The sequence below is a fragment of the Suricata suricatta genome, chromosome 11 (assembly GCF_006229205.1).
Source record: "Suricata suricatta isolate VVHF042 chromosome 11, meerkat_22Aug2017_6uvM2_HiC, whole genome shotgun sequence".
NCBI classification, from domain to species: Eukaryota; Metazoa; Chordata; class Mammalia; order Carnivora; family Herpestidae; genus Suricata; species Suricata suricatta.
Genome location: NC_043710.1, coordinates 48,133,583 through 48,155,903, shown reverse-complemented (window position 1 = coordinate 48,155,903; position 22,321 = coordinate 48,133,583). Strand labels below are relative to the sequence as shown.

General features: G+C 50.4%; 1 protein-coding gene across 2 annotated transcripts in view; it reads right to left on the bottom strand.

Annotated features, from left to right (window-relative positions):
- ST5 (suppression of tumorigenicity 5) overlaps positions 1-22,321 on the bottom strand; it is a 158,988-nt gene that overhangs the window by 9,596 nt on the left and 127,071 nt on the right. For both annotated transcript variants that reach the window (XM_029957736.1, XM_029957737.1), the window contains 10 exons: positions 19,781-19,917; positions 12,217-12,368; positions 10,451-10,666; positions 9,366-9,462; positions 8,727-8,771; positions 7,566-7,750; positions 6,421-6,530; positions 6,136-6,205; positions 3,291-3,368; positions 2,595-2,735 (listed from right to left, as the gene is read on the bottom strand). In XM_029957736.1, coding sequence (XP_029813596.1) covers positions 2,595-2,735; positions 3,291-3,368; positions 6,136-6,205; positions 6,421-6,530; positions 7,566-7,750; positions 8,727-8,771; positions 9,366-9,462; positions 10,451-10,666; positions 12,217-12,368; positions 19,781-19,917 — 1,231 coding nt within the window. The remainder of the gene's footprint in view (positions 1-2,594; positions 2,736-3,290; positions 3,369-6,135; positions 6,206-6,420; positions 6,531-7,565; positions 7,751-8,726; positions 8,772-9,365; positions 9,463-10,450; positions 10,667-12,216; positions 12,369-19,780; positions 19,918-22,321) is intronic.

Below are 22,321 nucleotides of genomic sequence, written 5' to 3'. Positions count from 1 at the left end.
TCATTTTTCCAGGTCCCGAGAAGCAGCAAAATGGGCAGAAGGTGCCCTAGTGATGGGTGCACTCTATCTTTCCCACAGGATGGTGAACTGCCCGAAGGCCCAGTGATGAGCGCAACACTGCGCACACACAAGGAATCCCACACAATTACCCTAGAGGCTCCTGCACCCTTGCCCCACCCCAGAAGTCACAGTGATGCTCCCCCACGTCCCTCCACCCCCACAAGCCTGCATGCAGTCCAGCAGGCTCTGCAGCACGGCCCCACACTCTGACTACCCCTTAGGTCCTTCCGGGGTGTGAGAATTCGCAAAAGCAGCTCGTGGGGCCTGGGCGTCCTCTCACTCAGCCTCAAGGGTCACAGTCCAGTGGGGCTGAGTCTAAACAGCTACAGCTGTGAGACTCGTGTCAGAACGGAGGAAGCTATGCTTCACATCTGTGCAGGGGCCCAGGGGGCCCAGAGGAAGGGCAAGACCCCAGCTGAGACAGGAGAGAGGTTAGAACAGTGGCTCAGAGCACAAGATACTTCACTTGGGCCGTCCAAGGACAGAAGGGAAGAGTCTTCAAGGCAAAAGGAAGCAGGGTTCAGTGACAGTAAGCAATTCAAGTCAGAGTGCTGAGAAATGAGGCTGGTGAGGGCATGGCCATCCCAAAGGGCTCCCAGGCAGGCTGCTGGGCTCTCCCATCAGGGAAGGGTTGGCCATCTTGCACCAGACCCCTCAAGAAGCCTGAAGTCCCTCCAAATGAGGGTGGGAGAAAAGAGGCCAAGAGAAAGCCCTGAAATGGCATCTGCACCACCCGCAGCGCCCCATGTTTCTATGGTCAGACCCTCTCCCACTCTGAAACAACTTCATCCCTCTCCTGGACCCAGCACCCACCTCTCACCCTCAAATGACCTTCTTTTCCATTTTGAAAAAACCAAAGCCATCAGATGAGAATCCAAAATCTACGAGCCATGGCCCTTCCCTGCCATCCCACAAGGTAGAGCCTATTTCTCCTAACAGAAGCCAATCCCTCTTCAGATCCCCTGGTCCCGCCACCTCCTGGGCAACAGAGGGTCCTGTCCCTCCCTGCTTCTTTCACCTCTGCCTCAGCTGAGCCATTCCCACCAGCCTCCAGACAACCACCTTCAGCAAACTCTCCCCTTTCAACCATGGACTGTCCCTTCCCCTAGTTCTCTTCACAATCAAGCCTCTTGAAGAGATGCCTATGCAGGCTATTCCCACTTTCTCACCCCAATTCACTTCTTTACTCACTTCACTCAGGTGTCTGGGCCCCTGCGCCCACTCCACTGAAATCCACGCTTGTCAAGACATCTTGCCATTCCTCATCCTGACCTCACCTGGTCACCCCTTCCTTCTGGAGACATGCCCTCTTTGGCTTCCAAGCCACAGCTTGCTATTCCTCCTGTCTTCTCACTCCTGAGGGCAGCTACTCCACTGTGGGACCCCTAAATGTTGGAGTTCCCCAGGTCTGAGGAGGATCTCGGGTGCCTCACAGGTGTCTTAAACAACACGTACCAGATCCACTTCCTCCCCTTCCTCTTCAGAGTCTGCTCCCCTACAGGCAGCACTCCATCAGCTACCCTGTCACTCAAGCCAGAAAGCCAGGCGTTAGCCTTAAAATCTCCCTAACACTTATTCTTTATTTCCACTCAAACTAAAATATATCTGAGCTCCACCTGCTTCTCCTCATTTTTCTACCACCTTAATCCTGGCTACTATCATCTCTTGCCTGTAATACTATACAGGGGCCTAGCTGGTCTCCCTGTTTTCACTCTAATCCATTATCTCCACAGTGGCCAGAATGAGCTTTTAAACAATATCTCAGATCTTATAATCCTGCTTTAAATAAAATCCAAAATCCCCACCTTGGCCTAGCAGGCACACTGTGATGTGGCCCTCCCTTCCCATAATGCCCTGCTCACTACTTTTTGACTGGCTTGGCTTGGTTTCAATTCCTTGTCACTTTCCCAACATATTCCTTTGCAGGCGCTGCTCCCTCTCTACCTGGAATCACCTTCCAACCACACCCTTCTTTCAGTCTCCTGCCTCCACTTCATTTAGCTGACCCTACTCACCTAAGTCACTTCTTTAGAGGAGGCCTTCCCTGGCCCCCAGACCTAAAGCAGATCTCCTGTTACACACTGTCACTCCTGTGCTTGCACTTGGCACTTAACACATTTAGAAACTGCCCTTTTAAATGCAAGCGTATGTATTTACTATTAGTCTCTCTCACTAGATTATGAACCCTACTAGGACAGAACTGTGCCCCATGTCAACTTCATGACTGCTCTCAGGTGTGGCATGATCCCTGACTGTGAGAGAACACTTTAAGGAAATACCTGACGAATGAATAAAGGAGGGCAGGTGGAATGCAGTGGAGTCCAAGCAAGTCGAGGAAGGCCCCCTTGCAGCTGCAGGGAGCTGGGCCTCAATTACAGTTCTGTCATTCACTCTCCAGCCCCTACTGATCAGGTGCACACACACGGTGAGCTGGGAAGGGGCCGTACTCTGCCCCTCTTGGGACAGCCTTGGTTCTGCAGGCCTTGCTCCAGCCCCATCCATAGTGTGAGAGAAGAGGCAGCAGAAATCCCTACCTCATTGCCAGCACCTGGAAGAAACGTCTTCACTTTAATGGTCTTCCCTGGGGCAGGGAAGGGCGATTCCATGAGGCTTCTCATGAAGGGATAGACCAAGGCGGCAGAGATCCCACGCCGGCGCTCCACCTCATCGAGGACCTGTGCCCACCACCAGCAGCCCAAAGAGGAAGGGTGTCAGGGCACTGCCCTTCCCTACCTCCTGGGCAGAGAAGAGGGTGGCCTGGCATCTGACCAGCTGGGGCCAAAAGCTGGGGGACAGGAGGACTGTCTCCCCAACAGCTTTACACTCTACCCTTCCTGCTTCCCTTGGCACTCAACAACTGCTCTGCTCACTAACTCGTCCTTGCCTCACACCCAGGAGCTGGGCAAAGGAAACACCACTTGAGAGTTGGGTCCCTGGGCACTTCGCTTCCCCCAAGGACTCTGGCTCTGCCCATGGCCCAGGGCAGGCTGTGACATGGGCAGACCATGCTGGTGCAGGAGCCGGGGAGATGCCAGCTGGCCAGCTGGGGAGCCAGGCTTGGGAACAGGAGGGAGTCAGAGAGCCTGCTCTACTTGCTCTTGCATTCTCTTTCTCTCGCGCCTGCTCACTCGCACACACAGGTGGGTTTCTAATCTAAGCTGGCTGCTGATACTCCTAGGGGAGCCGTCCGCTGGGGGAAAGGAGAAGGAAGTAAGCCAGAGCCCTCTTACCTTGGAAAACAAGCCGAAGCAGCCAAGGCGGCTGATGACACAGTATACCTCTGGCAGCCGAGGCCCTTTCCCACTTGGCTGGGTTGGGACAAGGGAGAGGAGAGAGAGATAGATACAGAGAATGCATGATGACTACATCTGGCTCCTTTTCCTTGGAAACTGAAGACTAAGGACTGATCTTCCCTAGAGGAAGACTCCAAGACCCCACCAAACCTCTACTCAACCAGGCCTCAGGTCTAGAAAAGCTGACACTCCTTGGGAGCAGGCTTCAACCTCTGCTGGGTCTTCCAGTCCAAGGGGCCAGACTCCTGCCAAACTCCTCCCAGAGGACACAGGCAGAGGCTGGCAAAGGATTAAGCAGTTTGGCAGAAGCTATAGGGTGATTCGTAGATTTACATCCCTAAGGCTGGGAATCCAGAGGATGCAATGGTAATGAGAGGGACTTGTGTACATTCTCAGGAGCAAGCCATGTAGTCCTTTGTGGCTCAGAGGGGACATTCTGCAAAACTCTATTCTGGAGTCCCCTTTCCTCCCTCCCTTGATCCATCCCACTTTAGTAAGGCAAACTGAAAATAGATAAAGGCAGTAAGTAAAGTACTATTTATTGAACGTTTACCATATCTGAGTCCTAGGCTTGGTACCTGACAAACACCGTGACTCAGACACTATCATCTGCATTTTATAGATGAGTAAATGGAGTTACAAAAATATTAAGCCATTGCCCTAGGGCATGCATCTAAAAGTCATGGAGCCATTACTTTCTTTTGGCCTCTGATTTGCTGTCTTATCTCTAAAGCATGCTGCATTCTGACAGGATGAAAGGGAAAGGGATGCAAAGACACAATAGAGGTATACGGAGCAGAGAAGGAAGGACAAAGGAGACTGAAAAGGTGATTGGCTGACGGAGATGTGAATCAAGAGCTCCCCAGGCCTGGAGCCCCCAAATCTATGCAGGGGTGAGTCCACAGGAGTCTACTTCTCCAGTCAGGGGCTGGCAGGGCTCTGTGGCTGCCTCTGGCTCAGAGGCCTGAGTGCCTGGCAAGGCCGAGCAGGGAGGGAGCAGAGGAGCAGGTGCTGGCCCCTCATGCAGGCTGCTAAGCAAATGCAGATGGGTCTATTTCAGTTTCCAAACCTGCTGGCCACACGTCACAGATCTAAAGAGAAGGCAGAATCTGTTTTTGTCCATATTAGGCCTGAAACTCACTCCTCTCTCCTTCCCTCTCCCCCGCCTCCCCTAAAGCCCCAAGTGATTAAATCAAGTATGTGGGATTTGGGTTAGAATCATTGTGTCCAATCTGCAGGAATGCCGAGCTAGTGCCAGCCCCCTTGGCAGGGGCCCAGCCCAGGCCCTCTATGAGCACGCCAGGACAAACACGCTCTTCCCTGGGGGCAGCAGGCCCGCTGCAAAGGAGCGGCTCGCTCCATCACTAATCCTGCAAAGGCAGCCTTTGGAATGTTCCTCTCCAGGCCCAGGTGAACCTGGGGTGTGCTGGCCTCTTCCTGGTTCCCCACCTGGCATCCATACTGCTCCACATTCCCTTAGCCCTACTACTGGGCATTCGATATTCAAATATCCCTTCCCCCCAGACTGCCCTTTGGGGTGATCCAAGAGTATCAGACTTAGAGTCAATCCTGGCTCTGTCTCTCACTGGCTGTGTGACCCTGGGCAAGTCATTCCACCTGAGCCTCCATTTCTTAATCTATAGAACTGACATATTAATACCTATGGACTATTATAAGTGTCAAAAAAGATGACATACTTAAAGCATCTAGCCTGGAACATAATAGGTCCTAAATAATAATTCATTCCCTTTGCCTTCCCTTCTACATTGAAAGTTCTACCTTTTGTACTAGACTATCTAAAATTCCTTGAGGATTGGACTGGATTCTTACCTACCTCATCTTTATGTGCCTTTCTTTAACATGTATCCTGACCCTCATAGGAGTATGGTACATGTTTCGGAATGAATGAATGAATGGCTCAGAATCCATCTTTTGGGGTCCCTGCTATATATTACCCTAGCCTAGGATCCTCCTCATCTGCCCCTGAACTGGCATCTAGTGAGTCCTTGTCCCACTAAGGCATGGGGATCCTGAAACCCTGCTGACACCCCAAAGCAACAATATCCCTAGTGAACTTCAGGGAGGAGTGCAACGGGACTCTCTTTAACCTTACCTCAGTCTATTTCCCACAACTAACAGGAAGGTGTTTGGGAAAGGGCTTCTCTCTATATAGCATGGCTTATATTTTCAAAACCCTCTCTTTCCCTTGTGTTCAATGCACCACTCCCCGAATCCCAGAGAGGTCCTGCTCTGTCTTCCTCAGCCTCCAATACTCCCAGACCACAGACAGGATGCCTCCTCACATCAGGCTGGCCAGTATGGGCATGAGGAAGACTGTCCTCCACCCCTGTCTGTTGCACACACACATACTGCTGGGGTGATATGATCCTGCAATCTAGCATCAGCAATCAGAGCCCAGAAGCCCGAAGGAAACAAATGAGAAAAAAAGCTGTCAGAAAGTTAAAAACATATGATAGCCCAATAGAAGGTGATTCACTCTCTCCTCTTATTGCAGATTATCTTAGATCCTGGGGCCTGATCAGAGGAGTCACTCTGAGTCCTGCCATCCCAGGAGTACCTCATCCTTTTGAATGTGTGTGAGTGTGTGTGTCTGTATGTGTCTGTGTCTGTGTGTGTGCTGGGGCAGCCTCACGGAGCATACGAGGAAGCAGAATGTAGGCTCTTATACAAGCTAGAGTTGAAGAAGGTGCACATACACACACACACACACACATATACACACTATGGCCCAGCCCCCCAAGGACCGAATGGCCCTACTCACCAGTAAGCGCCTGCAGTAGCCAAAGCGTCTGCTGCCATCTTCCCCAGTCAGCATGAAAGAGAAAGTCTCACTGGAATAGGGAAGGTTTAGCATCAGGGAAGGATCAGAGGACCCAGGAAATAGCACCCAAGAAGAGGGAATGCCCTCCCAGGGAGGGGGTGAAGGGCTAGGTTGCTGTAAGAGAGCAGGTTGGGACTCAGGTATGCCCCATGCAGTGCCCCTGCTATGGGGGTAAAGGAGACTCTGCCCCCTTCCTGCCTCCAGCCAGACCAGGCCAGGCCTCACCTGCTATACTCTGACACAGGAAGCCAGTCCTTGGCATCAGGGAAACAAAACTGGGGAATGGCCTTGAGCCTCTCCTCTGCCTCCCGCATCTGCTTGGTGGGTCGGTCCAGCTACGGGGAGAAGAAGATGGGGAGAGGTAGACAAGAGAAGACGTGGATCCTGGAGGTGGTGGGGGGTGGCTGAGAAGCATCTCCTCCATGAGAGCTCTAGATGGCATCCTACCAACTGGCATGCTTCTGCTTCTCAGCAATCCTGTCCCCATTCCCGATTCTGACAGCGAGGTCTGGGTGTGGGCTGAGTCATCATTTATTCATTCAATATGTGCCAAATGAACACTTTTCTGTGGCACCTGGCCCTGTGTCATGCTCTGGGGCTACCAATGGAAAACAATGTGGGCAAGGTCCCTGTCCCTGCACATTCTGGTCAGGAGGGTGAGAAAATCGACAACAAAATTTCAGAGGGTGCTGCAAAGGAAATAAACAGGGCGATACTACAGACAGAACCAGGCAGGGAAAGGATATCTTAGGTATTTGGAACGGTCTCCTGGAAGAAATAGGTACTATATGGGCAGAGAATGAGGAATGAAAACTTGCTGGCAACCAAGTACCTTCCAGGCAGGGACAGAGAGAAAGGACTGGTGATGGGCAAAGAAGGTGTGGTAAGAGAGATACGTGGGGGATGGGGAGGGACAGCTAATGGGTACAGGGTTTCCTTTTGGGTGATAAAAATGTTCTAACTGTACTCTCTGAATATACTAAAAGTCACTGGATTGTATACTTTAAATGGCTAAATTATACAGTATGTGAATTAGGTCTAAATAAAATGGTTAAAAAAATAAATAAATAAAATAGGACAAGTACCTGGGGGCCCTTCCACGGGCCCTTTGCCATCCTTATAAACAATTTGGATTTCATTCTAAGCATACTGGGAGGTGTTCTCTTCTCCCTCGGGCTCTGAACAAGCGCTGACCCAAACCCATGCCTCCCTGAAGCCCTCTCTTCCCTGCTGGCCAACAAGGTCCATGCTAGGACTGTCACACTGAGGGGAGTGGCTGCAGCAGGAACAGATCTCTCTTGCTCCACAGATGGGCCAGGCAGACAGAAGGTGCTAGAGGAAGGGGTGGGAGAGGGGAGAGATGGCCTCACCTTGGGAAACTGGTAGGAGACTTCCGGGAGGTAGGTGTTTCGAGATGGCTTCTTCTTGAGGGATACCACCACAAAGTACTCAAAAAGCTCCCGCTCCTGCCACTCGAGCAGCTCCAGCTCCAGGGTCCGATAGCTGGGTGCACGCTTCAGCATCGACTGGATGTGCACTAGGCGCTGTGTGTGGGCTGGGGGCAGGTCACAGGTCAGGGGACAGACAGGCTGGACCCTCAGAGACTCCACATCAGCCTCCCTCTAAGGCTCTGTCTCTGTGGACCACCTCTAGGTGCAGGAGCCTGGTCTGAAGCCCTCTCCAGGTGGGCTTTGGGGGTGAAGTGGCAGGAGCAATGTACCTACACCTGCACAAAGGCCCTACCCTGTCTCAGGGAGCTACTACAGGAGCCTCTGGAGGCTGAGCCGGGCCCGGGCCTAGGCCCAGCAAACCCAGGCGTGCATCACTGGCACCCACCTACCCCAGCCTCGTGCTAACATGAACCTCCATGGAGGCATCATCCTGGACCCCTCTCAGAGTCCTTGGACCTGGACCCTTTGTCCCTGTCCCCTGACCCAAAGTCCACTTGCCACATCCCCAGGGGAACCAGTAGAAGAGGGAAGGGGGAAGCTAGTTCCCACCTACTTTAACCATCCAGGAAAAAATCTAGGCAGGTTTCCCAGTAGAGAAAGAACAGAGATTTGTCCAAGGCTGCTAGAACAGGAAGTTTCCAAAACCTTTTCAGGGAGGTGGCAGGCCTCCTCTCTATGGATGAGGGGTGAGTGGGTTTGGAGCCTCCGGAGGACCAGTTTTCCTCAGACAGTGGCACATTTCTTACAGCCAGAAGAGGTACTTGCAATCTTCTAAACCCTCTAACCCTCCAGATTATCAGTATTTACCAGGCAAATCTAGCACTTAACTCCCATGGACGACACCTCGCAGAAGTCCAGATGAAGGGGGACATCTGAGTTCAACCTGGCAGGGCTGCCGCGCGCGCAGCAGGAGGGGCTCCCCTAGAGTTCCTTGCTCTGTTAGCTGCCATCCTGCCTGTGTGTTGCCTCTCCAAAGCAGGCCACATGGGGACATTGGAACTACATGTGCAGAGGAAGGGGGTGAGTCCCTACAGCCAGGGCTGGGAAGGGGTTCCGTGCTCTTGGGGAGCCATGCCTCACCTTTGAACCTGTCGTCAGAGTCGCTCTCGCTCTCACTATTCTCATCTGGAAAAGTAACAGCAGGAGTGCACGCTTGCTGAGCCACCGCCCCACAGCCAATGTTCTCCACGCCCCCCTACCAGCTTTTCTCACAAGGGATGTATCATACCTAGTGTGGGCCCCATGGGCCCAGGGGCCCTCTGAGCTCAGACCAAAGGTGCTAACTGCTATACAAACCCCTCTGTACCTAGTCCTGATCTGGGGGAAGCTGCTGAGGCCTGAGCTGGAGGCTGAACCAGCAGAGAGGCCTACGGGTCTGGAACACAGGGCCTGCCTCCAGGACGCCAAGATTTGAAATGGGAAACAGACCTCAGTGCTCCATAAGCCCGGCCTTTCCTTTTGCCAAAAGCAGATTCCCACACCCACCTCCCTAATCCGCGTTTCAGCCCAAAGCCTGAACTAACCCATCCATAGCTTCCTTCCCTCTTTGACCCCCTCTCTTCTATGTACTACTTTGTGGCAGGACTCCACCCTCCTAGAGGGCAGGAGGATCCTCTGATCAGCCCACAGAAGGGTAAACTGAGGCTAGTCCTTGCCTCTCCCTATTCCTAATGCCCGAGGGCCCCAGACACCTGAACCAGCTCAGATATCAAGGCCTACCTCTCAGTGATGCCGTCTCAATGCTGGACATAGACAGCTTTTTTAACCTCTTCTTTCCTCTCTTGGCGTTGTAGATGGAGTTAATTCTTTGGACAAGCTGGGTGAGAAAAGCAGGGAAGATGAGGTAACCCTAACACCAGTTGCCCCTACTTCCAAGAAGGCTAATTAGTAGCCCATTCGTTCTCTCAGGTGCGAGCTTTCTGCCCTCCCGACACTGGGTCCAGTACTGGTCTCCCCGCTGCACTGACCCTGAGTGCAGACTGTCCGGTAATTCTCTACCTCATCCCCTAACTGGTCTCCTGCCCCAACGCACAACCATATTAAACTTAGCTCCCCAGAGGAAGGAACTGTGATCAAACTAGACAGGATGGGAGCTTCTGGGTCCCCAGAGTCACTGAACCAAAGGAGACAAAGAGCTCCTCAGACATAACAGGAACAAAGATTTGAGCCTTTCCCTCTAGGCTATAACCTGGGGCCCCAACAGGAAGAAGCTAAATTCCCAATATACCCAAGCATTGTTTGCAAGCTAAAAATACCATTTGGCTAAAGCTTGTAGCTTTGGGCTGGGGATTTGGGTCTGACTGCCTGTGTGTGCAAATCATTGCTGAAAACTCTCAATTCTGAGAGAAAGAAAAACTCATGTTTGAGTCCTAGGTCCTCCAAAGCCTTGAAGTGTTTATGTGTGCACAGAGAACTCCAAATGCACACCCCACACTCATTAATGGGGAGTCTCCTAAAGGACTGGTTTCCATTCACTCAATGGCATAGAATGCTCCCTGGGGGAGAGGCTAGCCTATCCTTGCCCTAATATCTGTGTACCCATTCATCACCATTAACCCATCTTTGGTAATAGGGAATTAACCAGATGAAAGAGAAAGGTCAGTGGGAGGACCCAGAATTTATTCAAGGAGAACTGAGGAAGCAGCCCCAGATTAGGGAGGGAGAGAAGGGGAGGGGGAGGGGAGGGGAGGGAAGAGACTGGAAGGGAAGGGAAGGAAGGAAGGAAGGAATGGAGGGAAGCCCATTTGACTGCCCACCTGCCCACCCACCTGCCCAGCCCGGGTTGGTTCCTCGGGGGAGGCTACCTTGGGAATGCGGCGGGCCCTGCGGCTGGACAGCAGCTCGCTTGTGGTGCTGAGGCTGTCCTCGTTAAGGCTAGAGGGTGAAGACGGCAGGCTCAGCTGAGCCAGCAGCAGCATGTCGTCATGGCTGTGCCTCTTGGGTAATCGTGGCAGCCGGTGGCTCTTCCTTTCTGACCAGTTCCCACTGCGCAGGGACTGGTTGCTGGGTTTCAGGGACAGCTGGCGTGGGAGAGAAGACATGGGAGAAGGGTTCACCACATGCCTTGGCTGGCATCCCTGGCTCCCTCAAATCCTACCCCGGAATTTCCCTCTGCCTAGGTTTCCTCTTTTCAGACTTCAGCTGCTAATCAGCAGGTCAGGGCTAGATTAGATACATGCTTCCACAAAGGAAGCTGAACCACCTCTGCCAGAAAAAAGAAAGCAGAGGCTAAGAAAACTGGGCTCTGATCTGAGTGAAAAGATAAGGCCAAGCAGGAATTCTGGGGGGCTCCTCCTGAGCTTTGGGACAAGGCTTAGACTTTGCTCATTACTCAGCCTGGCTGATGGAGCTAGTCTCCACACCCCCTCCACACACACCCCTCCGCCACCCTGCCACCCCCACCAATCCTGAGTCCCCAGTCCAGCCCTTTGGCTTCTTTAGCAGGGGCCATAATCCACATGGCAGCCTGGTCCTGCTTACTTCTTCCAAGCAGAACAGAAGGGTTCTGAGCTCTATCAACGCCTGGCAAGGTGGGCCTCACAGCCAGTTGGCTCCTTAACCCAGCTGCTCCTCCCTGGCCCTGATCTACTCCCTCCTCTAGACCAACACCCCTCCTCACAGGGCACCTTACTCTTCACAGAGCTGGCTCACTGCTAGAAAGGCAGCACCCCTGCCAACGCGGCCTGCCTCCTACCCACTCTCTGCATCCAGCATTGCCTCTCATCACTCTTCAGCAAGTCCTCCTTCCTCCCATCCCCCAATGCCCTCTTCCCACCCAAAGAGTCTGGCAACACAAGTTCAGTGTAAGCCGGTTTGAATATAGCACACTAGAATGGTGAACCTTTTATAAAAATGATTACATCATTCCAAAACCAGAAGAAATAATTCCTGTATTCTCTAGCCAATGTTATAGAATATCCAGGTCCCTCCATTTGCAAAGAGAATTTGAATTGCCTGGGTAGGTCCAAGAGAGCACCTTCATTCTCCTGCTTTCTGTCCACCCCAGATGAGGCCAGAATGAGCTAAAGTCTCAGGGTCTCCTTCGACTCTTCATCTTTTTTCTCATTCTGCCTTCTATCAGTCCTTAAAGACTCATTGTTATCTCCTCCAACAGAAGAGGCTCCAAGTCTAGTAGACACCCGTCTAGCTCTCCAAATCTGCTTCTTCGGCCCATGTCTGGCCCCCCAAATGCCAGTATTAAGATAATTTCCGCCAGAGATGCAGAGTATCAGGACTCTAACCAGGGCACCCCGTCTTTCTGTTACCCACAGAAGGGGAGCAGGAACAATGATGAGACAGGAGGCGGCAGAGGCTCATGCCTTTGGTGTTGTGGCTCTGAGCTCAAGTAGTGAAGGGGAAGAACATGGGGCGGGGTGCCCCGGGGGCGTGTCTCACATGCCCACAAGGATTCTGACACAACAGAAGTCCCTGCATGCAGAGCCCTTTCCTGAGGTCCCCTCCTTTGTCCAGCACTATGAGGGAAAGAGCATGCGTGGAAGTGGGCCCAAATCCTGGTAGGACAGGCCTCTGCTGTGGCCCTCACGCTGGCTCAAGTCAGGGCTGCAGTTACCTGAGTGGGCGGGTTGTTGTACTTCCTGTCCTGAGGACCCCACATCCTGTGCAAAGAATCCAAGGAGTTTTCAGACAGTTGCTGGGATTTTCGTCCTGCTCTTCGGCTCTTTAAGTCCACATCCTCGTATGGATTCTCCTTGGGCAGATCTCCTGCAGAGCGGGAGAAGTTAGAGAAGGGGAGAAGGGAAGGAGGAAACACATGCACTCACAAATAAACAAGCAGAATTCCTGTGAACCAAAGAGAATGGCTTCTGCCTGGCCCTTCAGCCCATGAGTCATACAGCTGCCTGTCTGCAGCGGGGAGGCTACAAACAGATCCTAGTTCCAAGACCAGAAGCGAACCCCCCCACCCCCACCCCCACTTCAGCTCAGCCTCGTCTGGCCTCTGCTTTATAAATTCAGAGATTGCACAAGACTGGCTCAGCTACCCCTGCCTGCGCCCAGCCAGAGGACAAAGCCAACTCCAGGCATCATGCCTTGGCTCCAGTTCCTCTGCCATGAAAGCCCCAGAGATATACAGTTCAAGGTAAGAAAGGCTCCCAGAGGTCACCAGGCTGTCCCGTTAGTGATGCTTCCTGAAGACCACTCTGGGGGATGGGCATGGAGGAACACTGATGAACTACAAGGAGCAGCTGCTCCCAGGCTTACCTCTCAGTATACCTCTCAGTATACCTCTCAGTATACTGTGTACCCCTCTTTCAGGGCAGGTCTAGCATATGGTCCACAGGTAACCCCCACAGGGGAACACTGTCAGCCAAGCAGTGAGAGATCAGTAATGATCTGCTCGATGAATTGCTCTCACTACAGTGTCACTCTATTTCCTCTACTGCTGACCTCGAAAAACAGAATGATCTTCACTCCCCTTTTGGAATAAACCCTCCTGTTGTGACATAGGGAGGTGTGAAAGGTCTAACAGCAGCCTGGGTCTAGGGGTGAGGGTGGAGAGATTTTGCTTCTCAGGATTAATTCTTAAAATCCCTGGCAGTAGGTACTGTACTGTCACTACGAGCAAACCTCAGGAAGTCGATAGCACAGTCCCTACCTATAAAAGCAAATCCTTCCCATAGCCATACGTGCCTGCCTCTTTCCCTACAACCATCCTGGACTTTCCTACACTCCAGTAACACTAGGAGCCAGGTCAGTCCTGGCTCAATCCTGCAACGGATCTGTGGGCACTGACTGAATGAATACAGCCCTCTGCTCCTCTTTCCTTTGTCTTTCCAGATTCTCCCTGCCACATCAATGCCCCTGTCTGGGACGCGGCACCTAGGCACCAGCAACCAGCATAAGGCTCTGCTAGGGGCAGTATACATGAAGGAAACAGGACCCACTCCTCTTCTCTCTGGTCAACAGCAGGATGGATCCTGGTGACTGCTGAGCCCTGAGGATGCCTGGATGTGCTTCACATCCCACAGAAGTTCAAATACCACTTCTCAGGGAGCAGGCAGAATAAAGAGCCATAGAACTAGAAATAAGGCCACTGAGAGTATAAGCTTTCATAGGATGGGATGCAGGAGAAAAACTAATCCATATATTCTTAAAGATTTCTCAGTTTCCAAAATCAAGATTACCCCCAGACTGGCAGTATCTACTTACTACTATCATGAAAAACCACAATGAATTTAGGAAATGCATTCACAGAGCAGGGGGAGGGAAGAGATGTGAAGGAAGGGTGCCATGGGAGCAACACAAATCTCCTGAACTTGAGTCAAGAATGGGTCAAGAAAGGATATGGGACTGGATGAAGTGATTATGAGCACCAATCAGAGTCCCCAGCAATTGAGTGGACGTTTTCCTGTAACACAGGCATGCTATGAAGATGACTTGTCTCCATTCCAGAGTCCTGACTAAGCAGAGCTGGCCCAGCAACTCTGCCTCAGGAAGCCAAGTATCAAACCTGGCATCCAGCCTACCCTACTCTGGGCACTGAGAGAGGAGTCAAGATACACTCAGTACTTCTTGGTCTCCCTCCAAAATATATTCTGTATTGATGAGGTGGGTGGATCAAGGACTCAAGAATGCCAGGACACAATCTTCCTGATCCTGGGAAATGGGACCAGAGCATCACTGTTGGGATAGGGGCAGGAAGAGTATTTATTCCAAGCTCATCAAATCCGGACTGCCTTGACCTGGATGACCAGCCAAAGTCCTTATCATCATCCCTCAACCAACAGGATGACCTTGTCTCAAGTCTTTTAGACCAGAGTTTCTCCAAACTACTGACATTTGGGGCTTGAACATTGTTGGGGTGGTGGTAGCCTTTCCTGTGCACCTGTGGGATGTTCAGCAGCAACCCTGGCCTCGATCCACTAGAAGACAGTAGCATCACCTGTGTTTTAATAACCAGAAATGTCTCCAGACACTCTCAAATGTCCCCTGAGCAGATGGATAAATGCACAGATGGATGGGTGGATAAATGGATGGAACGAAGGAGGAAGGGAAGAAAGGAAGAATGGATGGATATATGAAATGACTCCCCTGCCCCATTAAGAACTACTGCTTTAGACAGATGTTTCTAAACTTCCTAATAGAGTCTGAGTGCCATGACATGGTTCCCAACACAAACCCTCTTTTCTCCATCCTTCCCTCCTTCCTTTCTTCTCCCTCTCACCTTCCTTCTCTTCCTTCTTTCTTCCCCAAGAATCAGAGCCTTGAAAACTGATACAAAATCCAAAGCCCCAAGAAACAGATCGGAGACCAAGGTCCAGGGAAGTAATAGAAGTACATGTTGATGCACATCAGTGACAAGAAAACGACTGGGAACACCAGGGTCTCAATACTAGTACTGTCTCTGGGAACAAAATTTCAGGAAAGCCTCAATGCTTCTCCTGTCTTTCTAGCCTTAACACCAAGCTTCTTTCTTTTTCAGCAATGCTTAAAATCCTCTCTGATATAAGCAGGCCACTAATCGCTTTTCCAGGAAATGTCTGCTGTCCCCAGCCCAAGCCTTGCCTTCCCACTCTTAGCTGGGCCCTTCATAGCCCTAGTTCACCTGCTACTCTGGACTTCCTAGACTGTTTCTGGCCACCGTTTTGGAGCTGTCTCATGGGACATACCCCCAGTCATCTTTCCAGGGATTATGGGCCCCCAGAGGATGGGTTTATGCAGAGACCAAGCAGACCCTGAGTAGAACCACACCTGAACCTGCCGAGAGAAAATTAATCCCAAAGCAAGGGCTCAGAATTGGGAGAGGAGGAGGGCTAGAAAAGAGAACTCAGAACGCCCTCTGGGGAAGCAAGACTACAGCAAGGCTGGAGAAGCTACAGCAGAGTGAACATGGGAAAGATTAAGCAGGGGCATGGGTGGGTGATAGGAAGCCTGGCAGACCCCCAGACTTTACCCTGCCTTCCCACCCACACAGCTTCCTCAAGGGCAGTCAACACTGCAGTGCCTGAGGAGCGGGAAGAGGTAGGACCCCTTCCCCAGAAGCCTGGCCCTGAGCAGCCCCATCACATCAAGCCCAGCTGGGGAAGCCAAAGGTCTCAAACCTTCCCAGCTTTGCTGATGAGATATGGAACAAGGGCACCGCCAAAAATTTCTGCTTTGCACTCTTTTAAAGAGGCTTGTCAAAGCCCAGACTTATCACACTGATCCTCTCAAAGGAAGAAACCAACCCCACCCAGCCCTGCCCCACTTCTCCCTGCAGCAACTTTGGTCATTAACCCCAAGTACCAAATAGCACTCACTCAACACACACACACACAACTGGAAGAACCAGTTAGGGATGAAGTGTGTGTGAATGTGCATTGGTACTGAGAATTTCTCCAAACACAATCCTAAGCTTGCTGACCACACCTTAGTTAGGGCCCCAAGTGCACAGCTTCCCTGTCAAAACTGCTCCAGGTTCCAACCAGCTGCTTCTCCTCGTTCTCAGCTTCTTCCCCTCCTCCACACGGTGGAGAGAGGGCCAGGAAAAGGCCCAAATCCCCCAGTGACATCCGGCGCATCAGATGGGGAGCTGTAAGGGGCCACTTGTTACCAATCCCCCAAGCCTGGACACCTTTTTCCAACTGCCTAGGCACCACTCCCCGGGCTGTACCCTCAATGTTGTTAGGTGCCCTCTGTTCTTACTACTTTCCTGCCTGGGGACAAATGCGAGAAGGCGGCAGAAAGAACAGAGGTTCAAAAAGCTTTGCAGTCAAGCTAACTGGCCTTGTCCCCAGCTCCCATCCCGTTCAAGTTCCTGGAAACTCTCCCTCAGCCCCAACTAGCTAATGGGAGTGGGAACCTCTGCAGGAATGCAGCCCAGGCTCCCCGGTCAGGCGCCGAGGCCACTCCACATAACTCCCTAACAAGCTGCTTCCTTGGGTGCATTTTTAAGTGTCAGGCTCAGAATGCAAATGATTCTTAGGCTTTGTAGAATAACAGCATCTTCAGGGGCAGAAGTCAAATAGGACAGGCGAGAATTAACAGCCCAAGGAAGCAACAAGACAGTAACTTTATTTCTGAATCCCTCTATTGCAAATTAGCAGGGTAAACCTCAGCCTGTTTTGGAATATCCCACCCCAGGTCCCCAGACGTCATGCCTGGTGAGGGCAGGAGGCCAGCAAATCCCCTAAGGCCCATCATTCAAGTCCACCGCTCCCAGAGAAGACATGTTAGTTTCTGGGCCAACTGATGCTCAACCTCTAACAGACCAGAAACTCCAATCCAATCAGCTGGTCCCCAATATGTAGATTTAACAGGGTGCTCCCTGCCCCCATAGCCCCATTATCACACACCCAAAACAAAGCTTTGTCTGTTACTGTGAAAGCAAGGCAGCATAAGAGTTGGTTAATCCAAATAGAACCAGAAACGACCTTAACCTCACAGAGCACAGGCTGGGCCAAGAACAGAGAGAAGGCTCTAGGAAGTCCAAGGCACTGGTCAATCCCAGGCAAAAGTGAAACCGACATTCAGAGTTCAGGAACAAGGGCCCCCGTGAAGCCTCTGGGGGTCCAAATTCTTGGGCCTGTCTCCAGAGCAGGAGAAAGGGATAAATCAACCATAATCTAAAAGAGAGATTCTCTGCTGTACTTCCCTCTAGACTCTCTGGTCAAGTCTAGAAATTCAGACAGTGCTGTTGTGGGGAATGGATACAAAGGAGGAAGCCCTGTCCAGGGCACTGAACTAACTACACTCACACCCACACCCCACAAAGCTGAAGCAGAACCCAGGTGCCTGGGTCACTCCCTTGCCCTCCCTCTAACACTTTCCTGAGTATTCTTCCCATACTCTCTGCATAACGCTCCAAAGATCCAGAAGCTAGGTGAGCAGCTAAGGAATACACCCTAACTCCAACTTCATCCCATACCAGCCCTTACACCCAGCTCTAGCGCATCCATTCAAGAAGCATCCATGCTGCTCCTATATTTCCTTGCCTCCTCATACGACATCCCAAAGTGGCAGTAAGTCCCCTCTACTAAGTGAGGAGACTGAGACCCAGACATACTCGCCTCTCTCTCCCTCTTTTCCCTGAACTAAAAAGGCCCAGAGAGCAGTTCTGTTTCCCAGGACAGCGCCCTGCAAATTCTCATCTCCCCCTGCATCACCAGACATGGTCCCCAAACAAGCCCAGACAGAGCCTTGGATCATGGAACTCTGCACAGGTAGAAATGGTTGAAGCATCCCTTTCTCTTATTTCAGCTCAGTTGATACAAAAACATTTCCCCACCAGAAATGCCGAGACAGCACAGAAGGGCTGCAAAGCCTTCTCAGAGAAGAGGATCACACTGTGGGCACACTTCTCAGACAGTGGCCCAGTTTACTGGGGGAGGGGAGGTAAGACCTTATAGCCTCCCTGGCCCACTGCAGCAGCCACACTGAGTGCTCCAGAGGGCCCTGGGCAGCAATAACATTCTGATTTCTTCTAAACTAGAGGAAACAGGAATGTTCCCTGAAACAGGAGTGGGGAGGAAGATGGGGTTATGGGGCCAATCCCCAGAGTTGTCTTGACCTCAACTCTGGGTGACCATGTATACAATGCTTTTTCCCAGGGTTAAGAGAAAAAGCCTCCCTCCCTAAATCCTTTTGCTATTCTAAGGACCCCAATCCCAATTAGGTCTTCCTGTTATGACCTAATTTTAGATGACTATATACCCCACAGCAATATTCTGTTCCTGGAGAAGCAGTGCCTATGTGGATCCAAGCACTGCTGCTATTTCCCCAGAAATGCTGGCCCAGCAATTTGTCAGGAGAAAACTATGAAACTGATGACAAAGATCAAATGAGGGAATAGACAATCCCTTCTTCCTAAGATTCTCTTAGAAGAATCTGGAGGGTTCTCCATGAGGGCCACTTCTCTCTTTAATATATTAACTAAGAACTTGGGTCTTCAGGCACAAGGACTAAGACAGAGACAGAGCTAGAGATGAGAGAGGAGGGGTCAAGCGCACGAGCACACTACTTCTCTTCTCTTGAGTGACACTCTCACACACACATTACTCCAACAAAATTGAAGCCCCACTAAAGGGAATGAGGCCAGGATTCAAATGAAAGCCCAAAATAACCCAACCCAGCCTAGACTACCAGGTTTTTGTTGACCCTGGAATACAGGTTTGCCAACACCACGTCCTCCCAGTTGTTGAAGGACACTTCTCCATGGTATCTTACATTTCTGACTTTCGAGCAAGGGGAAGGACCACCCATCCAGATGTCTTTTCAAAGATGTATAGCAAACAACCTCCGAAGACAGAGATAGTGTCTTCCTCCAGGGTAGAGGCAGGTTTGTTTCCTGACCAGAATAATAAAGATAATACTCCTTGTAAAGCAAAGGTTGGGCATGTTTGCTAGCTGCCCCCATAAAAGACTTGGGTTCCTTCAGCTTGGAGTTCCTCAGCTGGCACAAGACCCACTGTGTGTGCGGCCTCTACCTGGACCTCCTCCACACTGCCTCAGGGACCTGGGAGCAAGGTAACACACATGCTGCCTGCTGTGCCATGAGGAATAAAGTCCTCTGTCTGTGATCCAAGAGTCTTGTGTCTTCGGCCAGCATCAGTGACACCGGAAAGGCCTAACCATGTTAGTATACAAGCAGAATAAAATCTCAGATGCTTTCTTGACACCATTCACTTTAACAGAATGTAGAAGAGATATATATTACAGACCAGACACGGTGCTAAGTACTTTGATATACATTTTATCTCATTGAATCCTAACAATAATCCCTTGAAGTATTATTATTATTATTATTATTATTATTATTATTATTAACATATCATCATCATCACTTTCTAAGTGGAAACAGAGGCCTCAGAAAAGTGATTTGCCCAAGATTACACAGCCAAGGAAGGACACACAGATAAGGAAGCCTTCTGAAAATTTAAAAAAAAAGGAATGATATGGTTTTCCCCTTATTGTGGTCCCAGAAGCCCTTTGGGTTTCAGTTCATTCAAGGTCAGGCTTTAATCTCTTTGCTGCTCAATCTTTGCCAAGCTGCTTCCTCTGATGCCCATTTTCTTGAGAAGTTCCAGAAGCTGGGGCGTGTCTGCCCACAGTGAATGAAGTGGAACCTGGGAGCTCCCTCCTGTTCTTGTTCTGCAGCCCCCAGACACAGCCAGCCCACCACCTCTGCCGCCGCTTACCCACAATATCTTCATAGGCATTTTCTTCTAAAGTGCTTTTGGATCCAAACTTGGGTTGGCTCTCAGTACCATTCTCAGTGAGAGAAGAGGGGTACAGGGACTGGAGACTGGATGCATCCTCAAACTCAAAGGATTTTCTATGGATAACAAAAGCATGAGTCATTCCAGTGAAACTAGATTCCAATGGTCTCACTGGGGGAATGGCCATGGGCAACAGCAAAGACCAGAGGTCCTCCTCACAAACCAGCTACGAACAACGCATTAAGATGGATCCAAACTTACCATTCAAATGAAGAGATAAATGGTCTGAGAGACCCCCGCCTGGGTGCCTGCCAATCATACTGGTAACAACTCCCACAGCCAAAAAGGGTGCCGTGTGTCAGAGGCTGTGTCAAACACCTTGCATGTGTACTTCATTAATCTTTGCAATGCTGCTACTAGCTATTGTCCCATTTTATGAATGCAGAGATGGAGGCTCAGGGAGATGAAGTGATAAGTGGCAGGACTCACCAAGGCTACCTGGGCCTCCAAGCCTTGGAGCCTATCATCCTTGAGAAGTATCTGCCAGTACCACAGAATAGAGTGCTTGTTCAGCCTCTGGCGTCTCCATCATGCCCGCATCCCAGCAAGAGCTCCTGCTCTGAACAGGTAGTAAGGGCTTAAGAGTGGAGGGGTGATGCCCAGGGCTATCTGGGGGTCAGGGAAGCAGGTGGTGGTAGGTGCACTGTTGGAAGAGGAAGGACTGAGACCTCCAAACAAATCATACCACTTCTGAGGTGGAACAAGGAGGGCAATTTGTAGCCAGAAGCTACTTCCAAGACCCAGCTTCCCTTCAGCTAGTCACCTGCTCCTTTCCATACTGCAAGTAGCCATCCCCTCTACTACAGAATTTCAAAACCACGGCTTGTTAGCTCCTCAGACAGCTTGAACCCCTCTCCTCCATTATCTAAGACTTGACCCCAGCTGCATCCTCTCCCTCTCCAAGGCAGGTCCCAGCAGACTCCTGGGGAGGGGGAGTAAGGAAAGACACTGACTAAAGACCTCCTCCCACCCATTAACGCCTCCCTCTTCTTTGGGGTACCAGTAGGTATTTCAGCCTTTCTCTCTTGTTTAATGAACTCCTGAGAGTCTTGGGGTGCAAGTCAAGAACTAAAGGTGTCCTAAAAGCCACATTATGTTCTCAGCTTGCCTAGCTATTCTGTAGCACTTGACACAGATGAACACTCTACACTGACACTCTCCTCCTCCACCTCCATGACAGTCTACAGCTTCTTTGGCAATTAGTTTTCAGGTTCTTAGGACTGATTTACCTTTTCCATTTGCCTTTTAAATGCCAGAGCCTTCCAGAGTTCTGTCTTCAGCGTTCTTTCTCTACTCTGTGCTTTCTGGGGGCCAAATACTGATGGTCATTGCTATATCTACCATTCCTACCATGATGGTTCCCAAATCTGTCTCTGACCTAGACTTCTCACCCAGTTAAATATCCAATGTTTGAGTGCAGTGGCTCCTGAATATTGGCCCAAGGATAACCGGTGGTCTGAGAACAAGCTTTCAGTGACGTATATACAATGGAGTCAACATCTTTTGCAGGTAGTTTTCGAATACACAAATATACAAATCATGTTCTGCCAAATTACCCTTGAAAATACCACAGAAAGGTACCACGCTGAAGACTAACATACTGTCTTTCATTAAAACTAATGTAGTCAGTTTCTCCACAGATTTCTTCTTAACAGATTTTTTTGGTTGAATACCAAAATAAATACTTGGTTGATTTTTTAAAATAAAAAATAGTGTTAAATATAAGAATCATACCTGATACAACAGAAACAAACTTACCATCTCATGCTCCTCCAGGGAATATGCCACTGTGTGAATAGGCAAATAAAAGAGCTAATACTTTTTGAATGGTCTCTCTTTTATTCCAAGAGTACAGATTTTTAAAGTTCCTATATTAATTATTATGTGAAGTGACTGCCATATATGGTATATGTGTGTATTATATATAAACGTAACCTGTGGGAGTACGTGCTAAACCTTCAGGCTGATATACTCTCCCACAGCCCCTTTCTCCACCTAGCTAACTGCCTTTTTGCTCTTCTAAATTTAGCTCAACAACTCCCTCTACAAGGAGGCTTCCCTCACTCCCCAGTCTGACTTAGCGGCCTCTTCCTCTGGGTCTCTGTAGCATCCTACACTGGTATGAACTGTGTCGCATAGAGCATCTAGGATTTATTTGTGATCTCTCTCCTGTATCATGTCAAGAACGGAAGAATAGAAGAACCATATCTTATTTGACCCTGTATCCCCTTAACCAGTACAAGGTTTAGTGCATGGCAGGCTCTAGATGGGTATTTACAGAAATGGATTAATCAAAACAAAGCAAACACTCCTGACAGGCTGTTAAAGCCTTGAGAGCCAGTGAACATGTTGGGCTAAGCCAAAACATAGGATTATCCTTAGCCCACGGCTCTTCTGGCCCATGAATCTGAAACTTTCCGATGTCTTCCTCTCATGGATGAACAGTTATCTGTATGAGAT